The sequence below is a fragment of the Ceratotherium simum genome, chromosome 4 (genome assembly GCF_057802395.1).
Source record: "Ceratotherium simum simum isolate JZ-2026a chromosome 4, ASM5780239v1, whole genome shotgun sequence".
Taxonomy (NCBI): Eukaryota; Metazoa; Chordata; class Mammalia; order Perissodactyla; family Rhinocerotidae; genus Ceratotherium; species Ceratotherium simum.
Genome location: NC_141903.1, coordinates 46,919,880 through 46,938,263, shown reverse-complemented (window position 1 = coordinate 46,938,263; position 18,384 = coordinate 46,919,880). Strand labels below are relative to the sequence as shown.

The window sequence follows — 18,384 nt, the reverse complement described above, 5'->3', positions numbered from 1 at the left end:
GTCATAATTTGAAGACTATTTATTACCAAAGAAAAAATGCTTATGATATACTTCTAAGTTAAAAAAGTAGGTTTCAAAATTATATGCTAGCATGATTATAATAATATAAAAACAAAAAAACTAAACTAAAACCCCCTAGAAACTGTAAAGAAGTACAGCAAAATGCTATTGGTGGTTATGTAAGAGTTATGGAATTCTCTCCATTTTCTTAAAAATTTGTTTTCCAAATTTTGTACCATTTTATTATAATTTCTATCAAATTATAATATCATTAAAAATGGAAAAAAAAGAGAAAGATTGTATGGAAAAGAAAAATAGTATAAAAAAGAACAAAAGAAATTTGGTGTGAAAAGGCTTGCAACCCTTCTGTAAACTTAAGTAGAAGCCTCAGTTTCTGATCAACGTGAAAAGTAATTTATATTCAATCAGTTCTGAAATGAGTTTGAACTTCTAGATAATTTTAATGAGTCAAAGTTGAAGAGAAATGCTGAAAACATAGTGAATTCTATTCTCCTATTTTCCCAAACTGTATAGATTTCTCCATTAAAGCCATACCACTTTATTTTTAGCATTTACCTGCTGGCCTCTCTTGAGAGCTCTTTTAGGGCAAGAATTGCATAGAAGTTGTCCCATAAATGTTTGTTCAATTGGAATCCTAAATGGTTTGATTACCCTTTTATAGAGTATAGCTTTTTTATTTCCTAAAACCAGAGAAGCATCTGCAGATGTATGCTATTGGTGAACAGCAAGTGACAAGAAGAGGAAATTCATGTACTTGAACATTTCCTCTTATTTAAGCAATCTTCCAGGCTGTTAGAAATTAGTGAAAACATTTTCATGTTTGCTTGTGGAATCAGTTCCCCCATCCACATCAAATGTTTGTGTTTCGCCAAGATCCATTTGTTGATTATCACTTTTGCTCTCCGGGGCATATAGACCTTAACATCATATCATGGCCTTTGAAATTTTATGGGAATAGTTCATCAGGTCTAGTTCCAACAAACTAATTTAGTTCAGCTAAATTAGCGCTGTAGAGCCTGGTAGGACACATTTTCTTGCCCAATTGACATTAATTTAGAGTGGTCTCTTTTTCATTCCTATAGCACATATGGAAACTTCTCTGTTTTGCTCCTGGGTCATGTAGGACTGCATCTACATGGCAGTTCCATACACAGAAGACATTCATTCGCTTTGCTCTCCACTAGGAATGGAGAAATAATGCTGTAGGCCTCAAGATTCAGCTATCTACAAGCAGCTGGATAGGAAGGAAAAAAAATTGGTGAGGAAATCTTAGAATTTGCATTGACTTGAACCTCAGGACACTGCTAGGGGTCTGAAGAAAATATTAATACCTTAATGTAATATTTCAGTCCAAGAACATGTATATTTTAACAGAGGCCCTTTGCTTTACTCAAAAGGAGTTACATCACAGATGTAGGCAATTGCATACTCTATGCTCATCTGAACCTGTTCTTGCAGGTAGCAGCAGCGTCATCTATTGGAGTAGAAGGAAATAGTTATCCTAAATATATGTTAGAAATTCAAGTGGGAGGGGATCTTCAAGGCCATCTCTGACCCTGGTTTTAAGATGTAATAATCAAAACCCAGGGAAGTGAGGTTATCTGCTGAAGGTCACCCAGTTTCTCAGTGTCAGATCAGGATTGTTAAAATCAACCATAAATGAAGACTAGACTTAAATTCCCTGAGCAGACAAAACTAGTTAGTCGAACAAGCAAATCTTAATTTAGCTTGTATTGCAAGATAAGCGAGATTAATTTAACTTGGGTCACTTGTTGCTTATGCCTCTAAAAATCATAGGTGAAACTTAAATAGTTCCCCAAAATTGATATGACCACTAACCAGTTCCCTTTTATTTAATAAAATTCTAATATTGTAAGCAGTCACTGTGAAGATAAACACTCCCAGCCTTTACACGATATAAGCTGCCTTATAACAATATACCTCGGAGCCTCATTCCATGTTTTGGTTTGAGCGCTCCCAGTTTGCAAACTGTCTTTTTGGCGTGTGCACAAAAAAACTTTTACTAATTTCTATTAAGTGATTCTTTGGTTTTACTTCTGTTTTTTATGAACTTTTGACAGGATTATAACCCTGTCTTCTAATCAGTGATCTTTTCAATAGGGCCTATTGCATCTGCCTAAGAGTTGTGGAGGATCCCTAAATTTACCTAGAAATCAAGTTGCAATGCCCCAAAGAATGAAATACACAAAAGTGTGAATAGTATGATTATTTCATGGATGTCCTATTGAAGGTGAAGTACATAATGACTAACAGAGACCAGCTAGAGAAAGAAATCCCACTGTTTGTGAGGTCAGCACCGCACAGCTTTCCAAATGAGAAGGTCCTGCCCTGTATCTCACCTGAATTCTTCAGGCAGAAATTTCAACTTCGTTCCTTCTGTACCTTTTCTAGTTGATAGTTCCTATTAGTGAACTTGGGCTATTGATTTGCAGCGAGTCTGTGATTGTGGCCCATTTTGTTTGTTAATTTGAATTAAAGATTTTAGCAGAAATCTTTAAAAAACTGTTGATGAAAAGAGAATTGTTTGGAAGGGAGGGTTCTCCAGATTTTCCTGTAGGCAGGAACTCTAAGCTCTTGAGCATGTAATAGACTGCTTTAAAATGGAGAAGTATGGGATTGGACATTGAATGTTTTTTATATTTCATGGATGTTTTTCACCCACATTCTTAGGGCCATAGGATTGCATGCTTTTATTTTAACAAGAAGCTGCTAGTGAAAATGCATTGGAAATGCAACAGCTGGCTGTTGGTATGATTATTTCAGGCTAATTGTCTCAGCCATATGTTTAGAACCAGGTTTAAAGACTTCTTTGTTGTTTTTATTTAGAGGTTGGATATATTCTTCCACTGTATGAGAAGTAGGGCAGGCACGCGAAAACAAATGATTCTAAATTCCAACTTGAGAAATATGCTCTTTCTGATTTTCCAGAATCAGTAGCAAAATGTACTCTGTAATGAATACTCAAATTGTCTCTTTGCTGATTACCCTTATTATTTGCATGCAGACTTAGACTGAAAACTTTTTGTGAAAGATCTTGGTTATCCCTAGACCCCTGGGGTGAGGAGATGGATTTAAATACAGAAAAATACATGGTGATATGTTTTTATATTTAGGAATATCAGAGTTTACGGTGAATAATAAAAGATTTCTTTTGGAAATTTACAGCGTGAACTCTTCTCTTTTAAATATATTATTAATACTGGTCCTTTTGGGGTTCTGGTTCAAATAAAAATCTTTAAAAACATGGAGATTCTCTGTTAAAAGTCAATGTGGCGTTGCAAATGGAGATAATTTAGCCTACAATTGTTTTTTTTTGTGCATAGTATATCATTAATGTAAGAAAGAAAAATATTGATTCCTTATCTTTTCTCTTCTTTTCAGCTACTCAGTGACTGTGCAAGAGTCATACCCACATCCCTTTGATCAAATTTACTACACTAGCTGCACTGACATTCTGAACTGGTTTAAGTGTACACGGCACAGGTAAGGGAAGCTCAGATATATTTATGAGTTTGGATAACTGGGAAAGTCTGATACAGAGACAGTAAATATTTGAGAAGTTACCTCCATTCATCTAGTGAGGAGTTGTGGAGTACAGGCTGTTGTCTTAGCCTTGTTCCAAATCACGGGAGATACAGAAAAGCAATAAGATTGTCCGTGCCCTTAAGGAGCTTACAGAGAAAATGTCTACTGGTTACCATTGTTTAGTTAGCAAGAATTCATCCAGCTTTTGTGTTGTGCGTAATTGGAGGAGACACTCAAATATGGATATCACCAGATATCAAGAAACTCATATCTCAGTATATGTTTCAATTTGAACATCTGACTCAATTTAGGCTGACTTAAATTTGACCTCTACTTAAGTAAAATAAGCCACATATTTTTTTTTAAATATGAAAATAGAAAACAAACAACATATTAAATATTAATGTTAATATGGAAAGGAACCATGATACCTTAATTTTATTTATAAAATACTTACAGTAGTATGAGTCATGGGTCTAGTGTGGCACCTGCTGGTTTATGCTGCACTAAATGATGTCATGCTCCGTTTCATTTCTTCAGCTTTCCTTGGCCACTCCATCTCAACTAGCATCCCCTTCCTGTCACACTCTCTTCTCTTACTCAAGCTTTATTTTTCTTCACACCATTTAATCATTACCAGTCATGATATGATATATTTGTTTGTTCAATGTGTGTCTTTACTTAAATTCTACAGGTCTCTCTTCCCCAGTAGAATGTATGTTCCTTGAGAGCAAGACTATGTTTTTTTGCTCATGCTGAGCTATTCCCCAGTGCCTAGATTATAGTGAATGTTCAATAAACATGTGTTATATAAATGAATTAGTGATTGAATGAAGCTTTAGTTAAATGTAAGGGTCTTTTGTCTATAAGCCTTCTATTTTATAGTGGGATGAGACTGCATTGTCATAGATTTTTAAAGGAATTCTCCGAATTTTTCCTTTAAAACACATGTAAGTGAATGATGATTAGGTAAGTATCATATATGATATTAATCAATACTTTTCAAAATATCTCAAAATAAGTGGATTAGAGAAGTCACGAAACTTCTGATCCCTTGAAGTAAAGTGTAGATTGGCTTAAATGGACAATCTTAATATATTCTTAGCAAATTGATAAGAGCATAATATTGGTCAAGACATATATTCTATGTTTCTTAAATATTTTGGAATACTTTGCTTTTCATACCTTTATTATATTTAATAGCTCTATTGTATTAAAATATAAATTCTTTATTTCTAATCAAATTGCAGGTCAAAGAAGTAATAATGTGCTTTTTTCCCTCTGTATAGAATCAGTTATCGGACAGCCTATCGACATGGGGAAAAAACTATGTACAGGCGCAAATCCCAGTGTTGTCCTGGATTTTATGAAAGCAGAGAAATATGTGTCCGTAAGTAAGACCTTCATCCCTTTGAGGTTCATTTATTTTTCCCGGTGCTGCTTGGCCTCTGTTAATGGCAGCCGAGATGGAGGCCTGGGGAGATGGGACGTCTTGGATCATGCCCTTTCACTATCAGATGCCACTGTCTTGGTCTTTGTAATGAGGAAAGCATTAACTCGGTCCTTCTGTTCTATCAGAAATCTCCAAATGAATGTTGCTTGAGGAGAAAACAGATGTTATAGAAAGATGATTCAAGGCCAGATGCAGCAATGTTAATTCAGTTCTTCAATAAATGTCTTTTTGGAAATTGGTCAAGGAGTCATTAGACTTAGGGTTACAGAAGAGAACAGAGACAGAACTTTCCCACAGCAGCTGATCAGAGTCCTGAGTAAACTTCTGAGAGGCCAGCGTGTTCTTTCTGGTGCATAGAATGGTGAGGCTTATTAAAAGTTGAAGAACTTTCACAATAAGAAATGGCTGTATGTCTGGGTCACAAAAATAGGCCTTCTTATTTTCTCTCTCGCCATCTCACCAATTCATTCTGAGATGTCTTGAGAGAAGTTTGATATTTTATGATACACTTCAGAAAATCCTAGAATGTCATGTGGGATGCAGTTTGTGGTTGAGGTTTCTTACTATTGTGTAAAGAACATGTAGAAGAGAGATCATTAACAACGATTTTATTCAAATATTTTGGTTCAACACATAGCCAAAGGGTCACCTTTGCTTTCTGAACTGAGACACTGGTGTTGAGTAGCATGGGGAAAGACAAGGTTCTGCTCTAATTTATAGGGACTAGGAGTGATTGGACACATCTGGGCTTAAGAATCTGCAGAGCCAGGTGATAGCACTGGCTCTGCCGCTGCTCAGCTGGGTGACATCGGATAAGCCATTTATACCTCTTTGAGGCTCCTTTGCTCTTGAGTAGAGAAAAGGCTTGGACCAGTATGTGTCCTCTTCCTTCCAACCCTGGACTCTATTCTTTCTGTAGATAGGGGCGATTCCTCAACTTTGGTTCAGAACCAGGGCTATATATGATAATAAATGTTCACTGAAAAAATTAGAAAATGTAACTAAACAAAAAGAAGAAAATAAAAACACATGGTGAATTGTATTTTTGAATTACAATAGTGAATCACAATATTTTGAATTACATTGTCAGTAAATGTACTTCTGTAACATATTGCAAATGTTGGTGCGTTATTGCATTATAGATATTTATTTAACCAATTTCAACTGTTGAATATTTACGTAATTTACGTGTTTTACCTATTATGAGCTGCTGTAGAAGACATCATTGTGGTTAAATCTTTGTTCATACCTTTAATTAATAGATAATGATATATTCCTAGAAGTCAAATTGCTGGGTCAGAGGTATACACGTATTTCTGAGATGTTTGGTGTGTTTCCAGTTTCTACCCCCACCAGCAACATTTGAGAATGCCTTTTTGCTTATACCCTGTGTCAATTTTGCCTTTGCTAATTTTTTGTTAATTTGCATGTCTTTTAATAATGATGCTGAATAATAAAAATTACATGTTTATAATCAAACATTTTAGAGAATAGTTGTGAACAGATCTCTGTGGCCCAGGCTGATGGGCAGATTTCAAAAGAAGGCACTGAATGCACACAGAGTGAGACTGGGGAGGCCGGGTTTTGGGGTGACATCATCTTGGTGCCCTTGCCAAGATTCAAACTTACAAGCACAATTGTCAGCACACTGAGAGAGTAGTTCTATCCCCCAGGATTCATTTCCTTTAACGCAGGTCATAGGAATGATGTATAAAGCCAGGATGCTAATTCATTATGTTACACAGAGCCTGGAGAGCTTGGGCTGTGTTCTGGCTATAACTTCTTTCCTTGTAGGCCTGGCATGTGGGGATCGTGGATCCAACCAGTCGGAGAGTTTCAGTGCTTCATGGGCCCAGCCTTCCATAGGCCAACACCTCTCTCATTTTATTCAATAGTGCAGCCCATATCAGAAGCTGGGCAATTCCACTGGCGCCATCATACCTGAAAATTATAAGGGTGAAACTAACTTTTCCTTTATCTCACACTAGACAGGTTGCAAGGTATCCTCCTTCCTGACTGCTTGGATAGACATGTCTGGCATTTGCCTCTAAAATTCTCCTTTTTCTAAGCCTTCTTGGCTGACCAACTGCCCCTGGAGGCTGAAACATTTTTCTTTTAGATATGTTACTATATTTAATCAGCTTACTGTCTAGTCTCAGAGGCCTGGGGGCTGTTTGGTCTTGAAGGGTATTTTGCATCTCTCCACTCTGATGTCTTGATTTCATAGCTTATCCCCACAGGAGGATCACGCTTCCCTTACTTCCTTGTTCTTGGGGACGCCTCCCGTAAATCTTCTGTACTTTCAACAGCTGGCACTCGTGAGGCACCTTTGTGGATAGAGAAGGAAGACAGAACACATGATTCGCGGTTCTGCTTTCATAATCTTTTTTAGCTAGGTTTTGCTGCCAGGCACATAGCACAGTCACCATTTTGAACTGTTTCCAGTTACCAAAAAGAATTGAAACACAGGAGTCAGTTATAATTTTAGTTTAATTTTTGGTAGTTTACCTAGAAGGCAAAACATGATGATTTCATGCAAATACCTGTATTTGAAAGAAGTTTCTTTTAGGTAGCTGGAGTAGATCCTTCTGGAGAGCAAGTCCCATCCTCCCATTCCTCCCCACCCCTGCTTCATCCTGCCCAAGATTATGCATTTCTGCTAAACTCTCAGGCTGTGGGGAAGCTGCTGGTCCACGGAGCACGCTTTGAATAACAAGGCTCTGTGTCCAGAGGACAAATGTATGTCGTCAGGCAGGAAGAACGAAAACAGGGTAGAGGGAATAGTGTGGTTAGAAGCCTTCGCTAAGAATCTGCTTGGAAAAAAAGAATGGATTGGAAAATTTTCCATAAAGAAAATGTTACTAGACATGAAGATGTCCGTGATTCCTCCATGAGGTTTTAGCCTGTTCATAAAATTAATTAAACTTTTAAGTTTATTCATCGTTCAGCGTTACGATTCTTGCCTAATCTTGTGTTTTATTACTTTTGATTTGGAGAAATTCAAATATTAATGAAGAAATGCCAAGAGGAATGGTTTTAATGCGCATGTGTACATTTATATCTGTCTATATGTATGTAGTGTGTGTGTTTGTGTGAGGAAGATTCACCCTGAGCTAACATCTGTGCCAATCTTCTTCTTTTTACTTGAGGAAGGTTCGCCCTGAGCTAACATCTGTGCCAGGCTTCCTCCATTTTGTATATGGGACACCACCACAGCATGGCTTAATGAGCGGTGTGTGGGTCCACGCCTGGGATCTAAACCTGTGAACCCTGGGCTGCTGAAGCGGAGTGCGCGGACTTAACCACTATGCCACAGGGCTGGCCCATATGTCTTTTTTTTTTTTAAGTTGAGAGATAATTGACATATAAGATATTAGTTTCAGATGTAGAACATAATGATTCAATATTTGTGTATATAGTGAAGTTAATTAACGTAAGTCTAGTTAACATTCACCACCTCACATAGTTACACATTTTTTTTTACTTGTGATGAGAACTTTTAAGATTTATTCTCTTAGCAGCTTACAAAATATACAATACAAAATTATTCACCATAGTCACCATGCTGTACATGACATCCCCAGGTCTTATTTCTTTTATAAAACAGAGTTCGCATCTTTTGACTACCTTCATCCATTTTGACCACCTCCTACCTCTGGCAACCACCAATCTGTTGTCTGTATCTATGAGTTCACTTTTTTGTTTGTTTTTTTGAGATTCCACATATAAATGAGATCATATGGTATTTGTCTTTTTCTGTCTGACTTATTTCACTTAATCTATGTGCCCTCAAGTTTGATCCATGTTCTGCAAATGGCAAGATTTCCTTCTTTTTACGGTTCAATAGTATTCCATTTTCTGTATATATACCACATCTTCTTTATCCATTCATCCATCGATGAACCCTAAGGCTGTTTCTATGTCTTGGCTATTGTAAATAATGCTACAGTGAACATGGGGGTACAGATATCTTTTCAAGTTAGTGTTTTTGTTTCTTTCAGATAAATACCCAGAAGTGGAATTGCTGGATCATATGGTAGTTCTGTTTTTAATTTTTTGAGGAACCTCCATACTGTCTTCCATAGTGGCTGTGCTAATTTACATTCCCTCCAACAGTGCACAAGGGTTCCCTTTTCTCCACATCCTCGCGAATACTTATTTCTTGTCTTTTTGAGAATAGCCATTCTAACAGGTGTGAGGTGATATCTCATTGTAGTTTTGATTTGCAATTCCCTGCTGATTAGAGATGTTGAGCATCTTTTCATGTGCCTGTCGGCCATCTGCGTGTCTTTTCTGGAAAAATGTCTATTCAAATCCTTTGCCCATTTTTTAATCAGGTTGTTTGTTTTTTTGTTTTTGAGTTGTGTGAGGTCTTTGTATATTTTGGATATTAACCCCTTTTCAGATAAATGATATGCAAATATTTTCTTCCATTTGGTAGGTTGCCTTTTCATTTTGTTGATGGTTTCTTTTGCTGTGCGGAAGCTTTTTAGTTTGATGGAGACCCATTTGTTTATTTTTGCTTTTGTTGCCTTTGCTTTTGGTGTCAAATCCAAAAAATCATCACCAATACCAATGTCAAGGAGCTTACTGACTATGTTTTCTTCTAGGAGTTTTATGGTTTCAGGTCTTAAATTCAAGTCTTTCATCTGTTTTGAGTTGATTTTTGTGTATGGTGTAAAATAATGGTTCAGTTTCATTCTTTTGTGTGTGGCTGTCCAATTTTCACAGCACCATTTATTGAAGAGACTGTTCTTTCCCCATTGTATATTCTTGGCTGCTTTGTCATAAATTAATTGACTGTGTATGCGTGGGTTTATTTCTAGACTCTCTATTCTGTTCCACTGATCTATGTTTCTGTTTTGATGCCAATACCATGGCATTTTGATTACTATAACTTTGTAATGTAGTTTGAAATCAGAGAGTGTGATGCCTCCAACTTTATTCTTCTTTATCAAGATTGCTTTGGCTATTTGGGGTATTTTGTGGTTCCATACAAATTTTAGGATTGATTGTTCTATTTCAGTGAAAAATGCCATGGGAATTTTGATAGGGTTTGCACTGAATTTGTAGATGGCTTTGGATAGTATGGTAATTTTAACAACATTAGTTCTTGCAGTCCATGAGCACGGAATATCTTTCCATGTATTTGTGTCTTCAATTTCTTTCATTGATGTCTTATACTTTCAATGTATAGATCTTTTATTTCCTTGGTTAAATTTATTCCTAGGTATTTTATTCTTTTTGGTGCAATTTTAAATGGTATTTTTTTCTTAATTCTCTTTCTAATAGTTTGTTCTTAATGGTAATAATTAATTTTTGATTTACTGAAGTTATAAATCCAAAAACCTAGGTGTTTCTTAAGCTAAATTCAGCATATAGATGTTTTATTCATTAGTCTAACAAACTTGAACAAATAAAGGGCCTTTGACTAATGCTTTACAAGTTTAAACACTGTCAAATTTTTAAAATGGAATTTATATATTTAATAAATTCAATTTCCATTTTAAGTAATCCAGCTTCCAGGCTGACAAACCCATGTTCTTAAATAATTTTTGTAAATCTAATAAGTTCAACTTCTTAATAAGGTGAAATCTTAAGTTCCCTTAAATGTTCTAACATTGTCTTTCTAAGATTTCAACTTTAAAATAACGTTTCTCATCAATTATGCCACGATACATTTAAAAAATAGACTGTCCTCTTATTCTAACAGGACACATTCTTTTAAGTATTACAAATATCTTCTTAAAACTAAAATTATAAACACAATGGTTTTTGATTCTCTTACATGTTTCTATATTAAATTCAAAATATTCACAAGGCTGAAAGATAGTTACACTCTAAGCAAATAATTATGTCATCTCATGTCTTTTGGTTTACTTTTAAATGAAATTTAGGTGGTCTCTTTCCAGTTTGCCAAAGTTATTTATTTATTTATTTAATTGTAGTAAAAATATATATAACATTAAGTTTACCTTAATCATTTTTAAGTGTATGGCTCTGTGGTGTTAAGTATATTCACATTGCTGTGCAACAGAGCTCTAGAATTTTTTCATCTCTTAAAACTGAAATTCTATACCATTAAATTCTAATTCCTCTCTTCCCATCCCCCCAGCCCTTGGCAATGACCTTTTTACTTCTACTTTCTGTTTCTAGGATTTTGACTCCTTTAGATACTTCCTATGAGTGAAATCATATAGTATTTGTCTTTTTATGGTGGACTTATTTCACTTAGTATAGTGTCCTCGAGCTTCATCCATATTGTAGTCTGTGACAGGATTTCCTTTTTTAAAGCTACATAGTATTCCTTTGTATTGTTTTCTGATGTTTTTTAAATACTAGAGAACGTGGTCCTTGATTACTACCTTCATGGAACATACTGAGCCCGTTGTCTATTGTAGATGTATCCTGTATCCCTTAGATTTAAGGCATATTATTTCCTAGTCCTAGTTTTCAAGTTAGATTAGAAACCCTCAACCCAGTTGGCTACCCTAACTGATTGAATTTTGCCTATCATCTGTAGCTAGTAAGATATATAAATGTATTTTTTTTGGCCTAACTTTAACTGCCATGTTAATTGCTATAATTATGTCTTCTTTTTCATATAATTCTTATTTTTTATGACCACTTATCTCTTGTAAATATTAAAACAATATCCAATTGCATTTTGCAAATCTCATGGCTATATTTGCTTGTGAAATGATAACCTCTAAGCTCATCTTGTTCACCCTCTTCCACTCTGCCTTGGTGCTGGTCCCACGTATAATCTGAAGTTACAAGAATGGCAGTGGTGTGGCTTTTCTTGCAGGGCACTAATTTTCTCTACAAGATCAGCGGTCTCCAGACACTTCCCATCTTCCATCTTCTCAAACCCCCTCCTCCCACCCATGATTCCACATAGTTCTTTAGTTTAGAATTTTGATCTTGTTCCTGAAATGAAAAGATACATAACACAAATTGACCTAAATGTAGTGTGTTCCAAGATTGTCTGTTAGCATCTGTTTCCTCCTTACCTTTTTGCCTACCTCACTTACCCTTCCTTCCCTCCTTCCTTCCTACCATCCTTCTCTCGTTCCCTTCTTCCTTCCTTCCTACCCTCCTTCCCTCGTTCCCTCCTTCCCTCCTTCCTTCCTTCCTACCCTCCTTCCCTTCTTCCTACCTACCTACTCTAAGGTTGGACAATTAAATAGTTTAGTGGCTACAGTGAGCATCATTTTATACCTCTCTTTGTACACGTGAGCAATTCATAAGTGGGATTTATGAGACAAAGGATATGCATGTTCTATCGGTAAGAATTAGGTTCAGCTGTGAGATAAAAGTTGTTTATTTCTCACGTAACAGTCCAGAGGTGGGTAAACCAATGAGGGACCCAGGCAATTTCCACCTTTCCGCTCCACCATCTCTAGGGTGCGGCCTTCATTTTCATGTACCATTATTGATCTCTACATGTCCATCTAGGTCCCAAGGAATGGATGGAAGAGGTGGGAGAAAGAGGCAAATGGCAATGCCAGCTGTCTCCTAAGGAAAGTTCCTAGAAGTGATCACATTCCATTTCCACTTTGGCTAGAATTTAGTCACATGGCCTCACCAAGCAGCAAGGGCATCTTTATTCTGGGTGGTCAGGGGCCCAGTAAAAATATGTTTCTGTGGGAAGGGAATAAAGGATATTGCGAGCAGTCTGAGCCACATTTTAAGACTTTTGGATACAAATTGCCAGATTGCTGTCCAGATTGGTTGTAACAACTTGCATGCCCACTCGTAGTGTATGAAGGTGCCCACTTCCCCACATCCTCACCAACACTGGGTATTACTATTGCTTTAGTTTGCATTTCCTTAATTAGTAGTGATGCTGTTCTCCTCCAAAATATATGTTTATCAGCCATTTGTGTTTTGGTTTCAAGGACAGAAACAGACTGGGGGATAAATTGAGGCTACTTTGTTCTTTGGAGAGTCACAGAAATGCTGATTAGAAACAACAGGTGGCAGTGGAGAAAGTAACAGGATGATTTCAGGGCTGGTAAAAGAGACTGAGACTTGAATAACAGATGCCAGGGTCAAACCAGCAGAAGGCCCAGGCCCTTCAGAGCTCCTTACACTCACCAACATCACTGGGGTCCATTCTCGCGTCACGCCAAAATTCCATACGTCCCCCTTTCTCAAGACCTCAACTGTTTGCAGCTCCAGGGATGGTTTGGAGCCAGGACAGCCTCTTCTCTTCTCCCATGGCCCCCCATCGTGAGCACTGAGGAGAGAGAAGTAATCTTTGGTCTCGTGGCAGTGACGGGAGCCCCAGGCAGCCCAAACTGAAATGCAAACGCTCTGGTCCCTGGAAAGGAGTTGAGACCCAGACTCGTGATCTCCACAGTACTGGAATTGTAGAGTAAATGAGCATTTGAGGCTGCCCTAGGCACCAAACCATTATTTACAACATTAGAACTCCAGGAAAATGTGTTTGGAGGTACACACAACTGATTTCCAAACACTGGTTTGGAACCTGGCCTCGTAGTAAGTGGGAATCACTTATAGATTTGATCTCATGGGACTAGGAAAACCTCACAGGAAAAGCAGCAGCAGGGTGGGAATTTGGCAGCTAACCCTCTGTGGGAAGGATTGGTTAATCCCAAGACGAGACTAGCCATACAGTCTCACTCCAGCGTCCTTGGCTTGACGGTGGCAGATGACAGAGAAAGCAGATCATTGTAAGAAGGGCCACTTGCGGCAGAATGGTGAATGGACAAAGGGCATGGCCAGAGCTCCCTTCTCCAGTCCAGCTCCCATCCCTGCCCCAGATGCCCCGTCTTCTGCTGGATGCTTCTGCAAAGGAAGGGGCTGCTTTGGTGAATGTTTCCTTTGCGGTAGACTTAACTCTGTTACTCTATTTTTGTTAGATGGAGGAGGTCAAATGCTAACTTCAAATTAAAGCTGTAATGGGGGAGTTGCAGGCAGTGTGACTCGCAAGGAAAACATAGGAAGAGGTTTGGGGACTGGGTCATCCACTCTATTGCCTTGTAGGCCAGCTCTGATGGTAGAAGATCAGTTCCCATGGATGTGCCCTGCCTGTCTTTGGCATTCATTAAGAGAACTTTGGAACCGTAAATAAGAAGTTTTAACTCCCACACACTGAACTGTATATGATTTCCTGTTCTTAGCAGTGAGGAGTGTGACAATTGATTACCAGAGCAGTGAATGAATATTCACAGCTGATTTTTAACTTGGCCGGTTTTATGAAAAACTGAACTGGCTGTAGGCAAATAAGGAATTGGAACTGTGATTGGTGTTTATATAAAAAATAATTCCTGCAGATAAACTTTATTCTTGTTTGAAGGTCATGCTTCAATAAGCAGTGGGTTTTAAACCCAAGTTTTGGGATAAGGGCTTAAAAACATCACTTACCCAGGACTATTTTCCTCCCAGGAGAAAGCCATACAGGAGCACTTTAGGGGGCCACATTAGGCTATTTGCCATATGACCTATACATTTCCCCCTGTTTCTTCTTTTTGTATTGGAATATTGTTTTATTAAGCTGGAGTTAACAAAAAGCTTCCCTTTTATGAGATAGGATACCATTTCTTGGAAGCGGCTACCTGAACATTGTGCTTAGAAGGATTCTGAGGCTATCCATGTGTGTGCTAAGAGAGAGAACAGAGTGACTCATTAGTGATTTCTGTCATGGTCATTGGGTGGCCCAAGTGCCCCGCATTTGCCATCCCTGTATTGGACTCTTTCTGGCATCCTATGGCATTTTGGACCTCTTGAGTCATGGAGATATCCATCGAGGTTCCTGAGTCATGCACCTGGCCATGGGCTCCTGTTGTACCTAGCTTCTTCACTTAACTGGGAAATCAAATGTACTTTTCCTGCTCTTGTCCCCAGAAAAAATGAGCTTCCTCTTCATGAGCTGGAGTATTTGCCAAGCTAACTCAGGATTATATTGTCAGCGGTTTTGTTTAGGGAATGGGAAAAGATTTTCACCAGCCACATTTTGCCTCAGTGTTGCCCATAGGAGGGTCTGATAGGAGGGCAATTGCAGGCTTGGGCAGGTTGGCCAAATGGGCAAGACTTTTGGGAAGAGCTGCTCTGCAGGCACTTGTTTCCCCACCTGGAGATTATGGAAGGACACATCTAATTCTTTATCTAGGCTTCATGTCATTTTGGCCTTTGCTGCTGAAAAGTTTGGGCTCAGATTTTCCAGGGTGAGAAGAGCTGGAGTACAGGGCAAGACACCTTGTTTGGGGCTATGATGATGCCGCCTTTGGTGGAGGGCTGTGTATGGGCGAGCTGAGCTTCTCTGGGGGATTTGGGGAGCGTGGTGAGAGCTTAAGGAGACAAGGAACACCTCTCTGAAGTTGAAGGCAGCCTGAGCCTTCTGCTCTGGATTTGTTTGACTCTCACGGGCTTGTTTAATAATAAAGTTGCGATCTTGTCAAATATTTCCAAACAACCTTAGTGTGTAGCCTCTTTTAAGCAGACCCTTTTGAGGACAGATAAAAGTGAGACAATCCTGTTAGGCTAACCAAAGAGACCCTGAACTGACAGCAGGCAAATGGTACGTTCCTAAGTATACCTACCCAGGATGCCCTTTCTGCCACTGGCAGTGGATTTTTTCATGTTTCCATAGGAACCCTGTATTCTGTTGCTATGGAGCCCGACTTGGTTCATAGGAACCTACCAGTAAATACTGGGAAAGGCCCTTTGTCCACATACTGCACCAGCAGAAATTCCAATTTTCCCACACATCTCTTGGAACCTAAACTTCTCTTTTCCAGTTTTGGTCATTGGTCCCTGCTAGTAGGGAAAATAGGAAATCCGATAAACAGTATAGGAAACCTTTTTTGCTTTACTCATTGCCAATGCTTACTCACTACTTAGGATTTTATAAATAAAAACCATGAATTTAATAGTGATAGAAAAAACACTATGAATTCAAGATAGCCCCAGTGTAATAGATGGAAATCATGTCTGCTGCCTGTTTTTTGCTTAAGAAAGCCTGACTTTAGACTCCCTTGGAGACAGGGCCAAAGGGAAACAGTGCAAAATCCTTGCCTTATCTCTAGAAAATGAGTTCCTGCAATTTCCATCTTTGCAGGATAGGTAGAATTTTTACAGGCCTAATAATTTGTGCAGTCTCCTTGCAGGGATAGATAATAGCTAATATAAAAGCACAGAACTGAGAAGCAATTTTTATTGCACTATGGTTCAAATCTTTTTAGAACAAAGTAATTTAAAAGTAATGGAAAAAACACATTTTGATCTAAGTGACCAACCACAAAACATTGACATGACCAGATGGGGACGGAACTTGAATTTTTCAGTCTGGCTTAGTGACTGTCAGCACTTTTACAGATAATCCAGTGGTAAACCTAGCACGTCCCTCTGGGCCACACACAGAGATGCTAAAGGGAGAGGGAGACCGATGCACCGACACAGGCAGTGCTGCATTGACACTGTTCTTTCCTTAAGCTGCAGCCATGTCCCAAGTTCCAGATGTAGCTGTTTTCCTGATGAATGATTCTAAAAAAGGTTTGAAAGAAATCAGCTAGAGCTCCAAAAGAACCACCACATAGAAAAGCAGTCTTCTTAGTTAGGTCACAGAGGGCGGCATGATCTGAAGGTGGACCTCCTTGGCCAGCTGGGCACATTGGAGGGGCAAAAGCTGTTATGGCAAGTCTAAAGATAGGGCACCCACACTGATGTTTAAGCTTAAAAGCAACTCAGTTAACTTATTGTACTTAGTGTACAATTGAGGGACAGAAAAGGAAATGTGCCACCTCAAGTGAAATCTATTCGTTGATCCAGGGAGGAGAATAGGTCTCCAGAAACTTGGACTCTGGGCATTATCTGTAGTTGTGTGCCCCTAATGTGAGCTACTGAATACTTGTCCTGCAGAATTCACTGTTGCATTATCCAGTAAGATTGAGAAATGCCTTGTGCTGGATCCCCTCTCTCAAAGATGTATATTAGTCTGGTAAAAGTTCAGGATGCTTGGAGTAAAGGCATGTCTCAAACTTATTTGACCATGGAATTCCCTATTGCCTCACCCCTTCTTTTTTTTTTCCTCCCAAGAACATGACAGAACTAATAGTTGTCAGAGTCTACTTATTTGAGAAACAATGCTTTAAGGGATTCGGTTTGCCTTTATATAACCTTAGACTGGTAATTGTAAATATTTAACTTCATTGGAGATTCTTTGGATCTTTAATGTCTTCTTTTTCTCAGCTTTATTGAGATATAATTGACATGTAACATTGTATAAGTTTAGTGTACAACGTGATAATTTGATGTAATTATATATTGGAAAATGATCATCCCAATAGAGTTAGTTAATACTGCCATCATCTCACATAATTACCATTTCTTTTTTATGGTGAGAACATTTAAGATCTACTCTCTTAGCAACTTTCAAGTATACAGTACAGTATTGTTAACTATAGTTGCCATGCTGTACATTAGATCCCCATAACTTATTCGTCTTATAACTGGAAATTTGCACCCTTTGACAACCATCTCCTCATTTCCCCCACCCCCCAGCACGGACCATTCTACTCTCTGTTTCTATGGGTTCAGCTTTTTTAGATTCCACATATAAGTGATATCATACAGTATTTGTCTCTCTCTCTCTGACTTATTTCACTTAGGATAATGCCCTCAGACCATCCATGTTGTCACAAATGGCAGGATTTCCTTCTTTCTTATGGATGAATAATATTTCATCGTATGTATATACACCAAATTTTCTTTATCAGCTTATCTGCTGAAGGACATTTAGGTTGTTTCCATATCTTGACTATTATGAATACTACTGCAATGAACATAGGAGTGCAGATGTCTCTTTGAGATTCTGATTTCATTTCCTTTGGATATATACCCAGAAGTGGGATTGCTGGGTCATATGGTAGTTCTATTTTTAATCTTTTGCGGAGCTTCCATACTGTTTTCCATAGTAGCTGTATCAACTTACATTCCCACCAACAGTGCACAGAGGTTCTCTGTTCTGTACATCCTTGCCAACACTTGTTATCTCTTCTCTTGTTGATGATAGCCATTCTAACAGGTGTGAGGTGATATCTCCTTGTGGTTTTGATTTGCATTTCCATGATGAGAAGCGATGTCAAGCACCTTTTCATATACCTGTTGGCCATCTGAATGTCTTCTGAAAAATGTCTATTCAGTTCTCTGCTTATTTTTTAATTGTTTGCTTGCTTTTTTGCTACTGAGTTGTATGAGTTTTTATGTATTTTAGATATTAACCCCTTGTCAGACATATGATTTGCAAATATTTTCTCCCATTCTGTAGGTTGACTTTTCATTTTGTTGATTGTTTCTTTTGCTGTGCAGAAGCTTTTTAGTTTGATGTAGTCCCACTT

General features: G+C 38.1%; 1 protein-coding gene across 1 annotated transcript in view; it reads left to right on the top strand.

Moving 5' to 3' along the window:
* Nucleotides 1-18,384, top strand: part of MEGF10 (multiple EGF like domains 10) — a 160,723-nt gene that overhangs the window by 43,709 nt on the left and 98,630 nt on the right. The window contains exons 3-4 of the mRNA XM_014796376.2: nt 3,424-3,525; nt 4,857-4,957. Coding sequence (XP_014651862.1) covers nt 3,424-3,525; nt 4,857-4,957 — 203 coding nt within the window. The remainder of the gene's footprint in view (nt 1-3,423; nt 3,526-4,856; nt 4,958-18,384) is intronic.